The sequence below is a fragment of the Brugia malayi genome (genome assembly GCF_000002995.4).
Source record: "Brugia malayi strain FR3 genome assembly, contig: Bm_v4_Chr3_scaffold_001, whole genome shotgun sequence".
NCBI classification, from domain to species: Eukaryota; Metazoa; Nematoda; class Chromadorea; order Rhabditida; family Onchocercidae; genus Brugia; species Brugia malayi.
The window spans coordinates 7577639-7595920 of NW_025062477.1; the positions used below are offsets into that span (position 1 = coordinate 7577639).

The following is an 18282-nucleotide window of genomic DNA, read 5'->3' on the forward strand; positions in this document are numbered from 1 at the left end:
CAGCTGACAAATTAAAGTGATAACTACATACTGTATTTTAATAAAATATCTCGCTCAAACTACCTGGAAGTTACTTACATGATATAAAATTATGATTTCTCTCTTATCTGTTAACATTTCTATGGGCATAGCTTTGTAGAATTGATTAAATTACCAAAAAAGACAACACCTGACGGATATACGAAGTAAAGATAAATCAAACAAAATTTTGCTGTATTTATTATCAGTCCTAATTGTTTCTCATTTTCCTGTTACTTAGAATGCAGGGGAAAGACGTTTACAAAATTACTTCCTGCTTTTCACATTCAATTAGCTGCTACTCTACTTTAAAAACATATTAAACGAAACTAGCTGTTAAAATTCAAACATTGCTATTGATATATTGCTGTCTAGTAACCACAGAATTGAATCAAATCTATCTTTGAAAACAAAATTAACATAAGGTTAACTGCTCTTTATATTTTACATTTTTACTGAATATAAAACAGTTCTATGAATACGACTGAAAAAGGCACTTCACAATAAGAATGAGATCAACATCAGCAAAATCCTCTACTTCAATCTTCGGTATAAAATGCTATTACCAATCTTATATATCATAGAAAAATGAATTGTCAAAATAATAGGATGGATGAGTTTACAATAGAAGTGATTATAGATTTCTTTGTAGTCATTTAATTGGTATTATTGATAAAAATTTAGATATTTAACATTAATTCTGAAAAAACTGCCAAAAAAATTCCCACTACATTTCAATTCACCTTATATCATTCATGTTATTCCTCTAGCTAAATCATCTTATTTCAAAATGGTCAAAAGAAATGATAAATTCAACTCAAAAAAAAATGCACATTACAAAAATAAAGAAATCTCGCAAATATTTGAACATTTATGGCAAAAAGCAAATAATTACAAATCATGATATTAATTGCAACACACTACTTAAATGCTCACTACAGATTGGAACCGCTTCGGTATATGGGTTAGAAACGCATGCATCAAAAAGACGAGTATGTTCATTATTACCAAAATTACCACATTGGCTAATAAATTCTTCAATTTCGGGGTAGTACTGTGCAAACCACCAGAACAAAATTTCTGGATTTAGTGCAGCAGTTTTCCGATTAACCATATGAGAACATAGTTTTGCAGCCTGCAAAATATCTCGTAAGTTTAGCAAGATGAAAGTCAAAAGTTATAAAACATTTTTTCCCATGTTTCATGCCTCAGTTATTAAAGCACTATTCAATGATAATAATAGTAATCTCGATATCATCAATAAATAAACCCATATACCAAACACAGTTATTTGAGATTTATTATTTCGAAATGAACTTTGCAGGCATTCAACTTTTTCTTTGAGAAAGTCACAGAAAATTAATAAATATATAATAATAAAAAGAGTTCCAAAATATATATGACAAAACAAAAGAGAACTAACTTTTTCTCTAATCGCTTCATTTTGACTCTTCAATAGCACAACGATGATTTTATATAGCTGAATATCTGGAGTACCTAATAATTAGAAGTTTAACATTATAAACACTGACAAAAAAGATCATATGCAGAAATCAAACTACATATTAAAAAAAACCTCTTTTCAAAAGCAATTCCAGAGCCTGAATAGCTATTGCCTGAATTTTTTGGTCTTCGTTAACGGCGCTGCTATACAACCAATCAAAACACCATTCATTATGATTCAGTTTTATAAGGAGCAGGTTTGCCAAATGCCGATTACTTTGTCTATAATAAATTAAATTTTCAAAAATACAAGCAAAAATAACTCAGGAAAAATAATGAATGCATTATACACAACTGTTGCAGATTTAGAAATTTTAAAACCATAATTTTTTAAATCACCATTTTTTGCGAGAAATTTCTTATGACGCATCAGAGTGTAACTTTTCACACTACCACAATAAATTAAATTTCAAAATACATGCAACCTTGTCTTCATCAGTTCATGAAGGAAATGCTTTAGAAAACCAGTGTCAAATAATGCTGAATGTGTTGTTGTGCTATTCAAAAGCAGTGTCAAAATCTGCAATATGCCATTCATATTAACATGATAAGTTTGGAAGCAATTTTCTCAAAAAGATAAAAAATTTTACTGTTATAAACATTTATCACCTTCACTTTCTACCAGTTCAACCTTTATTTTTCTCTTTCGAGACGACTTACATAATGTTGTACAAATGGCCCTGAATTTCGAATATCTTGGACTGCTAACTGTATCATTTCAATTTCCGTAATCTTCATTGTAGTCGAATTCGATAGTACTCGCCAGAATTCAAGGCGTAAAGGTCTACTATTCATCAACAGATTCTTGGTTTCAAAAGAAATTTTGACATCTAAAATAATCTCCATTAATTATCAAGTCTGATTTGATGTTTTTCCCAAACCGAAGTGATATAAAATGTTCTTGAATAAAAGATAGCACAGTTAATAAAATAGAAGCTAAATTATAAACTAACAAGAAAAAAATCAGATATATGGTAGAAAAAGCTATTCAACTGGAAGTTGAATATTTTAAAAATGTTAAATAAATTAGCTATTTTTATAGTAAACGTAACTTCAACTTCTCTAGCAATCCATTTTGCTAAAGGTCTGAAAACCAGTACTGCATCTGATAAAACAAATTTCTCCGCGAATAACGCCGTAAACTGATATCTGGTTTTAAGAAGCAATGTTAAAAATAAAAACCTATTGTAATCACACCTGAAAAAAAAGAAATAAATCACCTCAATAGAAGTTAAACAGTAATATCATATTTGCAACTGACTGCTGATTTTTTGAGTGCTAAGAATGAGATGATTTTCTAATAATAATTTGTACATTTCGTATCAAGTGACTTTCAATTTCTTAACTCTAACACCGAGAACAACTTTGGGTAGAGTTTCTACTGTGTGAAATGAAATCTTTTCGCATGCTTGGAATATGATTTCGTCATAAGAATATAAAAATATACCATCTTTTGAAATGCTTGTCATTTTTGACTCTTTTTATTATCGATTTTATGCAGCTTTGTAATTCACACCCATCAAACGCGACAGCAAGTTCTAACAACTGCAATTTTACTTTCTTACAGCATAAGTGTCAGCTTTTTAAATTGGAAGATATGCCCCTTGATTTGTCAGTTGGTAATCTAAAGAAAAACAATGAGGATAAAAGCCATATTTCCTTTATCTTGTTTAATGATTTAATCAGTATTAAACAAATAAATACCATAAGAATAATTGCACAAATTTCATTTTGGGTACATGAGATAAGATCAATATTTGAAATCCATTTCAACAAGAAATGAGCATCCTGAAACAGGTGTAGTAGAGGCAAGAAACAAACAGTTTGCCTGAATATCGAATAAGAAAGTTGAAATACCACTGCATGACTAAGGAGAATGACTTGAAAACAATTAATTAGATATCTAAAAGAGCAATTAGTATTGGACATATTTTGTACTTATAAAAAATAAACAACGCATAAATGCCATCTGAATGATTCCATACCTGAACTTCGCAAATAGAAATAAGTGTCGCTGCAGACAATTCACGCAGTTTCATAGAGCGACATGATAAAGAAAATTTTAGAAGTGGAAGGATATAAGTAGCAAGTGAATAAATGTTATGTCGTGGAGAGGGGAACAGATGGATGAGAAGAACCAACACAGCGAACATCCCCAGTTGCGAAACACATTTCTCGTTTTCATAAAACTGTAGATGTAATAAGTCATATAATGATGGAAACCTAAATATCAGAATTTATTCTGTTAAATTCTTTCATATCACTTCAGTTTGTTAGGCATAATTTGTTAGAACAGCACATTTATCATATATGTATATCAATAAATTACATCAGCTGAAATCAATAACGCAGAAATTACTGGAGATGACAAGTATCTAATGCATATCCCAGATATATTACATGTTGCTTTGCAACAAATACTACCAAGAAATTTCCAAGTAATATTGAAAAGAAAATAAAAATCAATTGTACTGTTAGCGAGGTCAATCAGCAATAAGCAGAATAAACTTTTTGAACTTGGATAGAAGTTATTTTTAGGATTATTACCAGAAAAATCTCATCTGAATCAACCAACCTGGTGAAGAACTCAAAAGAAGACAAGCGATTTTTTTCATCTGGATGGAGTGATAGTTGCATACTTCGAGGGATACCAAACATTCGATTAATCAGAACAGCGAATAGCTGTGATGCAGCACTTCGTACTGTCCAACTACTAGAACCAAAACAAGCAAAACAGACGTTCATTGCGGGTTCTATATAACAGAGAACTGCTTCTGATAAGCGACTGTTTAGAAAAATTGCTCGCATAATATTGATACTATGAACTCTGAAATGTCCGCAAATTTCAAAACGAATATAAAAACAGTCATCGGTGATTTAAGAACAAAATAAAAACGAGAACTAATTATTTATTAATTTAAGATTCCCGTTGTTCAAGTATTTCACGGTATTCAACAGTGATAAGAGAATAAGCATATCAAAATATTTCTGAAATCTAAACTATGTGATGATACATTTCAACGTATCGACTAATTGAGATCAAGAGATTTATAAACATTTAATGACTAGACTTGATGTCTATAAAAATGTCCCATACATTGCCAAAATATTAAAAGTTCTCCAATAAAGAATTCAACATAAAAACTCACTGTGCTTTATAAGATCTTCCCTTATTTTTAAGCATAAATATCATCGTTGTTTTCAGACATTGTGCACCATTTATGACTGGTTCCTTTGTGAGAATTGAAGCAATCAAATGTGGCAAACCAGCACTTCGACGCGTTGCACATAACATATCTAGAAAGACACTTTAAAATACTACGATATCAACAGAACTTGAGATAGTTTTAAAAAAAATTAATGTAAATTATATATCATACAAAATCTGAAGTTATCTAAAATACAAACAATGTTGGCATTATAGTTTTTCAATTTGAAAATCAAAGCGCTAAGAGAAGTGTTTTTCTTCATCAAATGATGAAGCATTGCGATTGCCAGATAATGATTTAAAATTAAAACCGTAAGTCACTTATTTGAAAACATACTGGTAACAGATAACTGCTTAACCAATGTAACATATCAAATTCAACATCAGCAATGAATCTTGCTCTCAACAAATTATTCTCTGTTGGCCAAATTCATAGTTTGAACCACGAAACTTACGAAAAACATCAAACAACCAACTCTCTTTGCTATCAATTAAGTCTATGATTTGCCTTATCCACGCATCTGGCTGAGGTAAATCTGCAAATTCTGGAATGCCGGCTAAAGAAAACGACCAAAGTTTTGCACATAATGCTTCGAACCCTTCAACTGATGCTCCTACTGCACCAGAATGTTTACATTCCGTCAGCTGACGCCAGTAATAATTGCATATACATCGAACAGTTTCCGAAGAAAGTATAGAATTTCCAAGCCACTAAAGTTCAATTCCACGGATTTTTAAATAAAGCTTTAAGTAAAGCTGAAATAATTTTCTTCCTTCAATAAGATCAAGAAATCACCTACAGTAACATCATATCATAAATGAGTAATTTCAGGTAAGTGTACATATTAACAATGGAAGCATACTTTCTACAATGCAAAAAACAATTAGCGGAAAAGAATTACCAGGAACTGCAAAGTCTTAAAGTCAAAAGATATAAGTGAGCGAACCTTTGTGATTATTATATAAAATATTGCAGAAACGTATTTGTGTGAACGCCAACAACTTGCTAGTAATGCTTGACAGAAATCTGCACTATCTTTTAATTTTTTGGAGTCATTAACATCTACTGAAAATGAATTTTACATTTTTAGCATTCATCCAAATTGATCAACTTAGAATAATCGCTACAATCCAATTCATAAAAAGGGGTGCAGAATTCAAATGTTCAAAACGACAATTTTAAGAACATCAAAAAAGAAAAAAAAATGCTCGGATGACTCACCAATGATGTTTACATGATCATCAGGAACGAAACCTTCCGGCGACATACTGTTTACAATTGGCGATACCAACTCACTTATTTGAAAACAAACCGGTAACAAATCATGATTAACCAATGTAACACACCAATCGTTCTTTCTAAATTGATACCAAACCTAATGGATATATATATAAAGCAAATGATAATTTGAAGCGACGTTTGCTGAATCTACCCGAAAACAAAAGGTTATGATATAGTTCACTAAATGGGAAGACCGGATATTATAAAATTTCTTTAATTTCATTACACTAAAGATATACCGTATGTCGAGAGATCATCACTCTCAAAAGTTCAAGTGGAATAAAACAAAAAAAGGAAAATACAATGCACAATGAATCTCACACGGCGGACTGAAAATCCAAAAATTCCAGTGCGACACCAACTGCGCTTAATATGGAATAGACGAAGCCTTGGTTGCTTGCTATCATTAGAAAATCCTCTGAGATAAGTTTTACTCGATCTTTACACAAATTAAGAAGGTATTGAAAAACACTCTGCAAGCTATCAGGGTTTTTTTTAAGATAAAAGCGCAACCGATAACTGGACGTGAGCGTAAATAGTGACCGAATGGAGAACAACTGCTGCTTCGTTTCTGCGAAATATGAATCAAAATTCTGCAAGTTAAACTTTTTGCATATTAAATAAAGTTTAATTGTTTTAGATACAAAAGCTTAATCACAGGTAATAGCTTCAGCTGGAAAAGAAACTAAAACTTTGAATATAGAGCATAAAAATTTTCTATACGTATAACATACACAATAGAAACATGGTATGATGGAACAAAGTACATCAAGATGCTCATGTTAATTGCAAGCTCCATATTCTATTGATTATTCTGACGTTGACTGCAATGCAGATTCTCACCAGGCATTCCAACAAGATATAAGAACTTACAAAATCACGAATTTCAAAAAATGATGAAGACAGTAAACGAAGAGCTGAAATTTGACAGATCTGGTATGAGTCATCCAAACAACGTATTACATGATAAATCTGCTCCTCTGTTGGCTTTAGTTTTGATGACAAAAATTTGAAAAACATATCTGAAAGGCGATCCAACTTAAAAAGAGATACATTATATCGAAGAGAATTCCCAGTGAGCCAAGAAGGTGTAATAAAGCACACTGCTGGACACTAAAAACACATCTTCAGCTGATCAGCCTAACAATGTGAATTATTTTCCGGAATTATAAATATAGAATGATTCATTCTCATGCACTGACTCATGTAGTAGCTATTGTGCCACTGATTCAAATCGCCTGTTATTTGAATTTTTAAGTTGGATTAGGTCCCAAATAAATACCTTTGTCATTATTAACTAAGTAGTTTTCCAGAAAAAGATATTCCAGCATTTGAAGAGCCATTATACGCCTGTTGAAGTTAGCGTATTGCACTAAATTTTGGAAACAGAAATCACGCAACCAGCAGATAAAATTCACATATGGATTTAACTCGTTTTCATCACTACCACTTTTCAAAATATTTTGGCCATTTTCACGAATCCGAATTAATATCTGAACAGAACTATTACTACTTGAAATTAATGGAAAATAGAACTAAAATACAAATGTCACATACAAAACAAAATTCATCCATTATGTAAAGTTCCTTTTCAGTAAGACATGACTGCAAACGGGAACAAAGATTACAGCGAAAAATGGTCTTGTTCTTGTTTTTAATTCAAGTACACATGGTTTTTATTGAACAGCAACCTTTTGTAATTTTTGAAATGGTAATGGTAAGAAATGGTAAAATATTTTATCTAATATCTAAATTATATATATACCTGAATTAAAAACAAGAACATCTGTTATTGAATTCTTCAAAGTTGCAGAATTAAGAACTTCCTAATGTAGCCAGTCAAACAAAACTGCTGAATGATGTGGAAGGCAAATAGACTGTATGTAGCTGCAACTTCTAAATGTAGCAAGATTTGATATGTCCGATGAACAGTTACTATGAGCATTTACCTTCTTCAAACCAGACAATATTGTCAATCTGACAGCAGGTGACTGTTCAGTCATATTGGTCGCCAAAAAGCATTTACATAGCAACAACTGGCGGCTAGAAATTGACACTGCCAATTTGGGATGATCACAAATCAGACTCCAAGCCATTAAACGGATCTAAATATTAAACTATGCAGAGAAACTAGGAAATAAATGGTATGATTCCGATAAACCTTCATCAGTAATGCGATCACTGCTTGGTAAGGAGTATTATAGTCTGGAGTGTTAAATTTACCTCACATTTCGTTTTTTATATTGAAAAAGATAAGTAAAACATTTAGCAAAGTACTAACTGATATGATAACTTATACGGATTGAGATTACAAGGTGCAAAGAAAAAGTGAAAACTCCATTTTTCTTTTGTAAAAACTCATTTTTTTCCCTCAGAAAAATTAACGTCCACAAAATAAATTAGAAATTTATGTTTGTTCACCTGTCCAATAGCATTTAGTAGTGCGGAAATTACTATACTTTCATCAATGAATGAAGTCCACTCCTGAATATTTCCATCCCTTTTCTGATGGAAAAGACAAAATTTAGCAATATAAAGTGACGTTTCGAGACTGACTGTACCATATACACTATCTACAATATTTAGTATCAATTCGCAATGTTGCAGTTACTTATTAAGTTATATAAACACATTTGGAACATCTTGGTTCCTTAATTGTAACTTATTAACAATAAAACAGTTATAAAGCGATTACTTTTACCTAAAATCTACAGTAAAATATATCTGAAAATAATTAGAAATGAAATACAGTCCAATACAGCAAACCTGCTTGAAATATTTTCAACTCTTTAAGTACCCACTCCAACAGCACAGAATTTTTTGAAAATTCAGGTAACAATCGTTTCTGAACAGCACTACAAATTGCTTTTTTTGGTGATTGAAGTGATGCGCGTAATAAATGACTGTGCAGTTGAAGTCGATCCGAGTTATCCAAATTCTGGACAGCATCAAAAGCAATGAGCTCACTAGCCTGCAATATTAATTATGTTGAATAAAAGTAGACTACATAGCCATTTTTAGATATGGACATGCAAAAAAAATGTCCATATCTAAAAATATTTGCATATTATACAACGGAAAAATCCTTCCACAGAAAGCGAATCGAAATTAAAAAACAGAATAAAAAAAAAAAAACACACTTGATGTCTGAACAAAATTTCTCAAGATTGCTCATTATTTGTTTTTATTATTTAAAGAACTTATACTATTTACTTACCACAGCAACTAGAGTTGAATTCGATAATGAAGAGTATATTTCCTTACAGAAGTTATCCGTGAGAACTTCCGAAGACGATGCCACTATTTTATTATATGCCAACTGAAAGATGCTAATCAAGAGGAAGTTTGTCACTGACAAACTTGAATTATTCAATAAAAAAATACCAGAACGGTTCCTGAACAAACAATAATTCTGCAACAGAATACTTTTAAGATAATAAATAAATAATGTTGCATCTCTGATGATGCTGCGGAAAATCTTGAATAAAATCATTTTCAAAAAAAAAAAACATACGATACACCGGTAACGACCACGACAAGATGATGGTAAATCAGTCAGGAATCTTCCAACATTTTTAGCCCATAATGAAAGACAGCCATTCGACATACAACGGGTAAGATGCAAGTTCATTAGCGATTCGAAAATGCTGACACAATCGTGACATACTGCTTCAGAAACATAATCCCAGAATCTGCAGACAAAATCTAACAATTTATCCTCTTCGTATTCTTTCAAGACCCATTTTTCTTCTCTGAAACATATGGAAGTTTTATTCTTAATTATCGACCAGCTATTTCGTTGGATTTTCCATGTAAAAATTGTTAGCTTATGAAAATTTAAGAAAAGTTCACTTCCGGAGTGTTAATCATTTTAAGTGTTAAACTTACTTCAGTATGACCATCAATCTCGCCAATGCATTTGATATATTTAACATTGCCCCTGCATTACTAGAATACCTGGAAAGGTCAAATTATTAGCAATGTTTAATTAATTGATTTTTAAGTGTTTAAGTCTTAAATCTTATACAAAGCTTTTATTTTCGCGGTAGCCTTTTCCGTTTTACATTGTGCAATCATTTTCACTGCTATTAGTATCGTTGCTACTAAAATATTGTTATATTATTAACATGAAATTCAGGAACGATTTCAACTTCTGCAATTAAAATTACTTTTGGGAGAAAAGCAAAATTGCCGGGATGCATGCATCCACCAGAAAGCATTCATGTTCAGTGCAACATGTTTGAAACCAATCTTCGGTTGGCTTCTGGAAAAGAAAAGCAAAACAGGAAGTCGACAAAGTATTGAAGCTGTCACATCTTGACTTCTCACCATTAACGGTCATCCTACAACAAATTTTACATTTTACTTGGTCACAGCAACGTAAATTTACTTGGTCTACAACGACCGCCAAAGCATCCATCATCACTTGTACCTTCTACTGCAATACTGGCGGCAAAATTTTTTGATTCGTATCGAGCAGTTCACTTTATTCGTTGGGCCGCGTTTTTGTTATTATTACGGGTTTTGATTGTTTTACAAACTGAGTTTGTTGCTTGTTCATTGGAAGTTTACTGCCAGTTATGAGACCGTTGGAGATTCTCTAAGCTCTGATGTCAGGAAAGCAAGAAAGTAATTCACGGACTGTCTAAATTGGTTGAATAACTTCACAGCTCATTCACCTGATGCATAGTAGAAACTTCCTCAACGGTGCTTAATGTCACTCATACACTTTCTAATCTATTCTTTCCATCTCGATCACGCCATTTTCCAGCTAATTAAACTTCAGCCAACAAGGCTTTCGGGACGATAATGACCAGAACTCTCCATATGAATCTGATTGTGGCAGTGGATGGCTGTGGAGGAATCGGACGAAATGGTGGAATGCCATGGTTTCTACCTGCAGAAATGGCTCGATTTGCAAAGCTGACAACATTAACAATGGACAGCGGGAAGAAGAATGCCGTGATAATGGGTCGAAAGGTTTGGGAAAGCATACCGCCAAAATTTAGGCCACTGAAGAATCGTTTTAATGTTGTACTCAGTAGGAAGGTGCTTGTTTTCGCTCGTTAATTTTATTCCCGAAATTAAGAACAATGTAAAGTGTGCCTAAACAAAAGTTTTTGAAAGATTCTGTAGTCTTTTACGTGATCTGATCCTTTCAGTTCCTTATGAACTATTGAAAACTGCTGGAGTCGCATCACTTAGCCATGGTTTTTCTGGTAAGGTGGTCCTCTTCACTTTTGTTGTGACAGCCATGTGAAAACTCATTATGTTTTTGATTCGTATCGAGCAGTTGACTTTATTCGTTCATTACGTCTTCATTACGTCAGCACGTATGCTGTAAGGGTTTACTACCTATCTTATTTAGGCCTTCAAGAACAGTCGTGTGATACCGCTAGTTAGACCATTCCATTTATTTCTTTAGGTTATGGGTAATCAGTTGGAATCAAATTTTCAGTAGGATTTGCTATACTTCGCTTGATAAAATCTGCTCTAATTCTACTTTCTCCACAATTTTTGTAGATAAAAGAAGAGTCAAATGAGAATGTAGTAGTGGCTCGAAGCTTCGAAAGTGCAATTAGCCTACTGCAAGATATGGAAAATATTGAGACGATATGGAACATTGGTGGTCGAGAAGTTTATGAATTAGGGCTTAATTCACCATTTTTACATCAGGCAAATTTTTTATTTCCTAGAGTTCAAAACTTTAATTTTTATATGTCCTACTTTCCTGTAAATTATGACGTTTTATTTTTGTTAAGTTCAACTTATTTCTTATATATATGAAAATTTTGCAGATGTATATCACCCGTGTAGAGGGCGATTTCTTGGCTGATGTCTTCTTTCCTGAAGTAGACTATGGTCGTTTCATAAAAAGTACAGAATCGGAAGAAATGCACGAGGAAAAGGGCATTAAATATCGATATGAAATATATACTGTTAAAATAGATAAAGTCGCTTGATATTTTGGTTCTTTAGAAGCTGCACTTTTATCGAATTACCCAGCAATGTCTCTTTGCTTACAACAAAATGTCTAAGATACCATAAACCAATCGTTACCATAAATAGATTTACTCTAATTATATAACGTGTCTGACTGCAAAGTAATGTGATATCACACCATAGAATGTTACAGATGAAAAAAAAAAAAAAACCATAGATATCAAACCAAATAGAAAAATCAAAATACAGTTAAGATGAAAAATTCAAAGGAAGAGTATGGTGGTTACATTATTTTGTTGATAATCCGTTGATCATGGAACAAAAGAAAGATTGCTTGGGATATTGCAAGATTTTCCGTATCATTTATATATGTAGCTAAATATATGAATTAATGTTGATAAAAACCAGAGAAACTTTACACTCAAATACTCAATACTTTGTACATGCACGTGAAGTCATACTTTAGTGGAAGATTGTTCAATTTAATTCTTCAAAGATAGAAATATTTGAATATCTGAGGTCTGCTGCATTTGTTGCAAGTTCTATGGAGGACGACCCAATGCGTAACATTAATTACACTCTCAGAATACACATATCTTTTTGAGAAATAACAATCTAGTTCCTGCCTAATAAAACCTTACGAACATTGGATGTTCGGTTTCTTATCGTCAATTAATCGATTTTGTACGTCTTTCGGTTAACAATCAGAAAGATGATTATTGTTTGCTGATTGGTATATTTGGAGATTATACCATTATAGTATGCGTTCAATTGCGAACCGAAAAAAACCACTGAAAAATAAAGAGCAGCACGAAATCTATTTTCGAGTCACGGTAACTGTTGAGTGGGCAACGTGGACGGTGAAGTGACACTATCAACGATAATGCATAATCTTAAACCGAAGTCCCTTTTCCGGAATATCGGAACTAAATCTCAGCGTGCACCCTGATTTATAAGCAAACCCTGTGAAGTAGGCGTTGCATGACATACAGATTATAGGCGTCGTTTGTAGGTATCGAGGCCATCGTGCAATTTTTTGTTCTCAACACTTCATCGAGTATTGTGAAGAATTACAAGTAAGAGGTTTTCATGGGGATCAACCTGATCTGAATTGATGTTTTTTTTCTGTTTTGCTGAATTAGTTTTGTGAGAAGACTGGTAAGTTCAGAACTGCCATTTATAATAAATTGGATTGGAAATGATTGATAGTTAAAATAAAGGTCTGCTTTTATGTGACTTATTTCATTTCTTGTGATTTACCAGTTGCAGAGATTTCATTGAAATGGTGGGTAGAAAGAAGCGGAGTACCAGTACGAGGAATCATTTTGCTGAGGTAAATGTAAGTTTTATGGCTTCTTTCATAAGTTGATTGTTGTCTATTTGAAAACAACTCATGGATTTATACCAATGCTTTCTCAATATTATTTCTATTTCTGTACTATTTAGATATGAAAAGGATTGGTATTAATTTGAGAAATGCTATGTACTAAGCTAATAAAACAATATCGGATTATATTTGCAGCAATAGATAGTGTACGTTGGAAAGAACTCATCACAAAAAAAAAAAAAAAAAAAAAAAAAGGCGGAATAGAAACAAATGTTAATAGTGATATAAAGAAAAACCTGTTCATGTAGCAAGAAGTATTGCAACACAAAGGGGAGTAGTACCGAATGACATTCTTGATACTTCTAATAAAATTAGGTTGAATTTTACACTTCAAAACTACTTGTTTTTATGTTTTTGTCATGTTCTGTATTTGTTCAAGCTGTGTTTTTTATTGTCCACTTTGTATTTATCGAGACCATACCATCGGATTTTTCAAAGAAATTTCTTGTAATTCTAGTAATAATTTCCGTTAATGTTTACGAAAAGAATTTAATAGGGTGTGCAACAATACGGTACCGGTGATTTTGGAAATAACAGCACTTATCGTGGTCAGTTTTCGAACGCTAGCAGTATATGTCGTAATGGAAGTCTTGTGGATCCTGACTATTCTGCTCTGACAACAACTTTTCACCGTAGATCAAAACAATACAGTAATCACTTCAATCACAGGAATCAACAAAATGCCGTCAACAATAATACTACGGTAATCGCGTCAGTCATTATGATCTACAGAGGTAAACTGAGTGGAATCCCTTAATAATAGCCCAGAAAATACGTAATGTGCAACTACATTTAACGATAAGTCGGAAGACGCTTTTATACGTGCAACTGGCCGATTATTTAGTGCCTAGGGACTTTATGTCGAATCATCATGCTTTTCAATTGTGATTGCAGGCAAATATGAATGGGAATTGCATTGCGAGAAGTGCAAGTCGGGAAACTAGCTCAGCATCTGCTGGTAGTATCATTTCGGGCGACCCGGATGAGGATGGCTTTTTATCAGGATCAGGGCAAGAAATCGAACCTGATGATTTGCGATGCATAGAAAGACGAAGCGTGGCACTAATGACCGAAAAAGAATCAAGTTGCTCCGTAAGTACACAAACAGGTAAAACTTTTTTCTTCTCTTCAAAATCTTCAGACAAATATTTGGATTTCTTTGTTGGACGAATTCAAGTTTATAAGAATCTTCTCATAAAATTGATGCTAATATGTTCATTGGTAAGATTAAAATCTTTGTTGTCTTTGTAATTTTATTTTTGCAAGAGTAGCTTTATTATTTTCGTACTATGTGCATAAATTTCGTTTTAAGTTGATGGTACGAACTCAGATTTATTGTTAGCTGTGTGCAAGATGAAGTGTTCGCAAAGAGTTGAAGCTGTTGCAGAAGTGATTCAGTGTTTGAATGCTTATGAGCAAAGGTTAGCATTAATTACAGTCATAGTTACTTATGACTGGTTTATTAGACGATTAATGATTTGGCATCTAGAACTGCTCATTCAGAATTCTTGGATAATCCGAGTGAAATATCGTTTCATGTTTTTTTTTTTTTCAAACTTTTGAAGAAATTGTGACGTGTTTGCCTTTCTACCAAGATGACCAGACTTTAGATCATTCGATGCAGATTCAGATTTATATCATGGGAGCATTTTAATCAAATCAGCTGCTCCATCTATTCGTCGATTGTTCAAATATATGATAAATAGATTAAATAAATTAATTATCTATTGCCCTTAGTTTTTTTATGGCAGTTTATTTCTTATTTACTGTGCATTCCATCACAGTTTATCACTTCTGTTAATTGGATTGCATCTCTTTATTTATAGATACATAGGATCATGTGTAGAAACAGCTGTGCGTTCAAAGTCGCTATATCTTCGACAGTATGAGTTGCGCTACAATGATGCTTATTTTTTACAAAACTTCGTAGAATCAGCATCATATAGCCGGCTTCTGGAGCTTGCCTTTCCGATGTTGTGCCTTTTACATTCAACGAACCGCCCAGCAGCTACCGTCTATATGCAGTATGCTTCTTTAGTCGTTCTCAAAATTCTGTTGCTGTTTTCATCCGATTTTATTTTATATTCTTCAAAAGAAAAAAATAAAAATAAAAAAATAAATTACTGACCAAATCGAACAGCTCATGCTATTTAGATTGGTAGAACGACTATGCGATGAACTTATTGCTGTATCTGCTAACAAATCGCCTCTCGAAAGGGAAGAAATGTTGGATTCGGTTAGGTGCCCTTCTCTTTAAAACATTTTAAATCCTAAAATGCATTTTCTAAATGTCGGTATTTTTCTAATAGAATTTAAGCATGTTCCTAAAAAATTGGATTTTACCGTGGAATAGGTTTTGAGCTAAACTGAGGAAATAATGTCCTTAGGAAATGAGGAAAACATATAGTAATTACTGGAAGAAGATATAAAACTTGGTATATTTGCTCATTTAATAATTTTATGTGATTATCAATATTGCTCATTTTCTCATTTTAAGTTGCTTATGGTGGTTTCCGCAGCACAACATCATGCAGCTTTCTCTGTGGAGCATAAAATCAGACTTGAAAATATTCGAACATATTTGGGAGCATTGTCTCCTCAGCCGGCTGCTCCGATTGAGAAACAGGTGATTCACATAAATTATTCCCAGTGGAAATAATTAGCATTTCATAATGAATGTTTCATTTGTGCTGCTGTATTAATCACTATTTGAAAAATGTACATCCCACATATTTTCTTTAGGTCTATTTTGGGCTATATTCGGTAAGTTTTTGATGTTTTTTTATAGTTGAAGTGAAAGATGAAACTTATTAAGTTTTTAGAATTTAGTAAGGATATTGGATAAAATTCCAAAATACATGGAGTGCTTGTAAACGAGACATAGCATTATACTTTATCATTGATTGCAGAGTTGTGAGGCTTCTACATCTGAAAATGACGACGTACCTGTTGTCATATCTCGTTTGGACGCTGAGGTTACGAATGACGATTCTTCTCCGAATATATTTTCAATAGCGGTACATTTTTTTGAACGCTCCGTTCAATATCATTGTATTTTTAGAGACCATAAACATATGTGTCGTCTTACCTTTTGGTCCATTTAACAAGTTTTTGCCACAATCCCGATAAACAAGCAATTTAAAGTATAGGTATAGTCTTTTTTAAGATGTAGTCTTTCTAGCGCTATTGTGATATAATTCATCCGTATTTCTTTTTAGATCGAATGGAGCGATATGAAAACATCTTATATTGTTAGGACGGCTGATCAAATCGCTGATTTGCACAATCGTCTGTTAGACAGTTTCCCAAATGAAGCAGGGGCTCAGACTGGGAATCCTCGCGTTCTGCCATATCTTAATCGTTCGCAACCTAGTTCTATTTTGGGCTATATTCGGTAAGTTTTTGAAGTTTTTTTACAGTTGAAGTGAAAGACGAAACTTATTTTTTAAAATTTAATAAGGATATTGGATAAAATTCCAAAATACATGGAATGCTTGTAATAGGTTTGCAATATTAATTACTAAGAGTCATTTTATGTTGTACTCTCTGCCAAACGATTCTAATGAAGTTATTAATTCGGAATTTTTTGCAGCGCATTGCCGGATCTTCCAGCTCGTGTTTTAGTTTGTCCAATAGTGCGTGATTTCTTTTATCCATCTCGGTTAGAAAGCTGTTCATTTTTATCAGCTCCTCAGTCATTAATATCGCGTTCTTTGCCTTCTCTTATTGAGTTGAAAGTAAGAACAATATTTTCAGTTCACAGTCATTTTAAGGGAGAAATGGTGAATATCATCTAACCTCACATAAAAAGAAAAACAGAATGAATTTTCAACTGTTCTTTAGAATTATACATTAATGGATATAGCCCGACTGAACAATTAGAGCAAATTTGTATTTTTCGCTATTTTTCCATTTGTCACGAAAATCCAGCACTTCTTTGCCTTTTATTTTTTACGATATTTTATTCATAGTTGTCACAGTTATTTTAAGGGGGAAATGGTAATATCATCTAACCCTGTCATAAAAAATTAGAATTTATCGTATTTCCATGCTTTATTCTTAACTGTGTCTTCAAAATCATTTCTTTTTATTATTTTTAGAAGCCTCCAACATGCAGTAACACTTCTTCCCCGTCCAGTCAACCTTTATCCGAAACACCGGTGTGTCATCCCTCATTATCTGTCACATTTTTACCCGTAACAACTGTTTGTTCTGCTGGTGTGATGGGTTGTACTAGTGTAGCCTGTCCACCATTTTCAATGACAAACGTACCTCCGCCACCTCGTGGTCCACTTTTATCACTAGCACGACCGCTATCCCTATTAGCTACTACCACCAATGTCCCAGCTTATCCGTCGCTACTTTCACTACCTCCAAATCCCAATGGATTATCATGTTGTAATTGCGCTGGTCGCCATCCATTTGCTTATTGTACTCAGCCTACGATGCTGCAAATTATCGCAAGTGGTATGTTTTCAGAATTGATATTAAATTAGAGTATTTAATCAGACAACCAACATTTTGTTTATATGGTAATGATATGGAGCCGTCTGCGTTTTTGGATTAATTTCTTTCGAAAAATAGAAAGTATTGGTGGTGGTGGGTCAATTGAACTATTTTGACATCATGAATTCAGCTTTCCATGGGTATTATTTCAATCATACATGTTGGATCTACCGTTGTATATTACATCTTTGTTTTTGGAATAAACTGAAGATTAAAAAAAATCAAATTAACTAATTCGGATCAATAAAAGCGGAACGAAACTTCAGGTGAATATAGGATTGATTATAACAATATGACAACCGCTCTGCCATTCGAGATGACAGGAAGTGTTGCATCAGTTAATAATTCCGTTTCACCACCATCGACAAATTTTTCCACACCACCACCAGCTCCGAATTCGTGCTGATGAATAATATAGGGCTGGGGTTGTTGCGA

The 18282-nt window shown here is 33.0% G+C and overlaps 3 protein-coding genes across 4 annotated transcripts; 2 read left to right on the top strand and 1 right to left on the bottom strand.

Moving 5' to 3' along the window:
• Positions 1–916: 916 nt before the first annotated feature.
• On the bottom strand, positions 917–10434 carry Bm7186 (Uncharacterized protein; the record flags this gene model as incomplete). Its single annotated transcript, XM_043080320.1, has 24 exons — positions 917–1153; positions 1442–1515; positions 1595–1743; positions 1947–2041; positions 2182–2305; positions 2569–2718; positions 2969–3066; positions 3226–3309; positions 3507–3744; positions 4097–4348; positions 4671–4818; positions 5206–5440; positions 5677–5795; positions 5952–6088; positions 6333–6604; positions 6885–7033; positions 7294–7504; positions 7961–8116; positions 8433–8584; positions 8778–8982; positions 9229–9330; positions 9526–9763; positions 9900–9968; positions 10181–10434. 24 exons carry the CDS (start codon positions 10432–10434, stop codon positions 917–919), a joined length of 3948 nt encoding a protein of 1315 aa, XP_042936254.1.
• Positions 10435–10820: 386 nt separating this feature from the next.
• On the top strand, positions 10821–11974 carry Bma-dhfr-1 (dihydrofolate reductase family protein; the record flags this gene model as incomplete). Its single annotated transcript, XM_043080321.1, has 3 exons — positions 10821–11060; positions 11535–11687; positions 11810–11974. 3 exons carry the CDS (start codon positions 10821–10823, stop codon positions 11972–11974), a joined length of 558 nt encoding a protein of 185 aa, XP_042936255.1.
• Positions 11975–13236: 1262 nt separating this feature from the next.
• On the top strand, positions 13237–18253 carry Bm12865 (Uncharacterized protein; the record flags this gene model as incomplete). Of its 2 annotated transcripts, none has more annotated exons than XM_001901094.2 (12): positions 13237–13293; positions 13838–14044; positions 14236–14449; positions 14654–14762; positions 15168–15365; positions 15496–15577; positions 15839–15967; positions 16251–16358; positions 16560–16735; positions 16934–17078; positions 17442–17808; positions 18114–18253. In XM_001901094.2, the coding sequence occupies 12 exons, from the start codon at positions 13237–13239 to the stop codon at positions 18251–18253; spliced, it is 1932 nt and encodes a 643-aa protein (XP_001901129.1). The 2 variants fall into 2 exon arrangements, with proteins under 2 accessions (XP_001901129.1, XP_042936256.1); XM_043080322.1 differs by having other exon boundaries at positions 13237–13287.
• Positions 18254–18282: the final 29 nt, after the last annotated feature.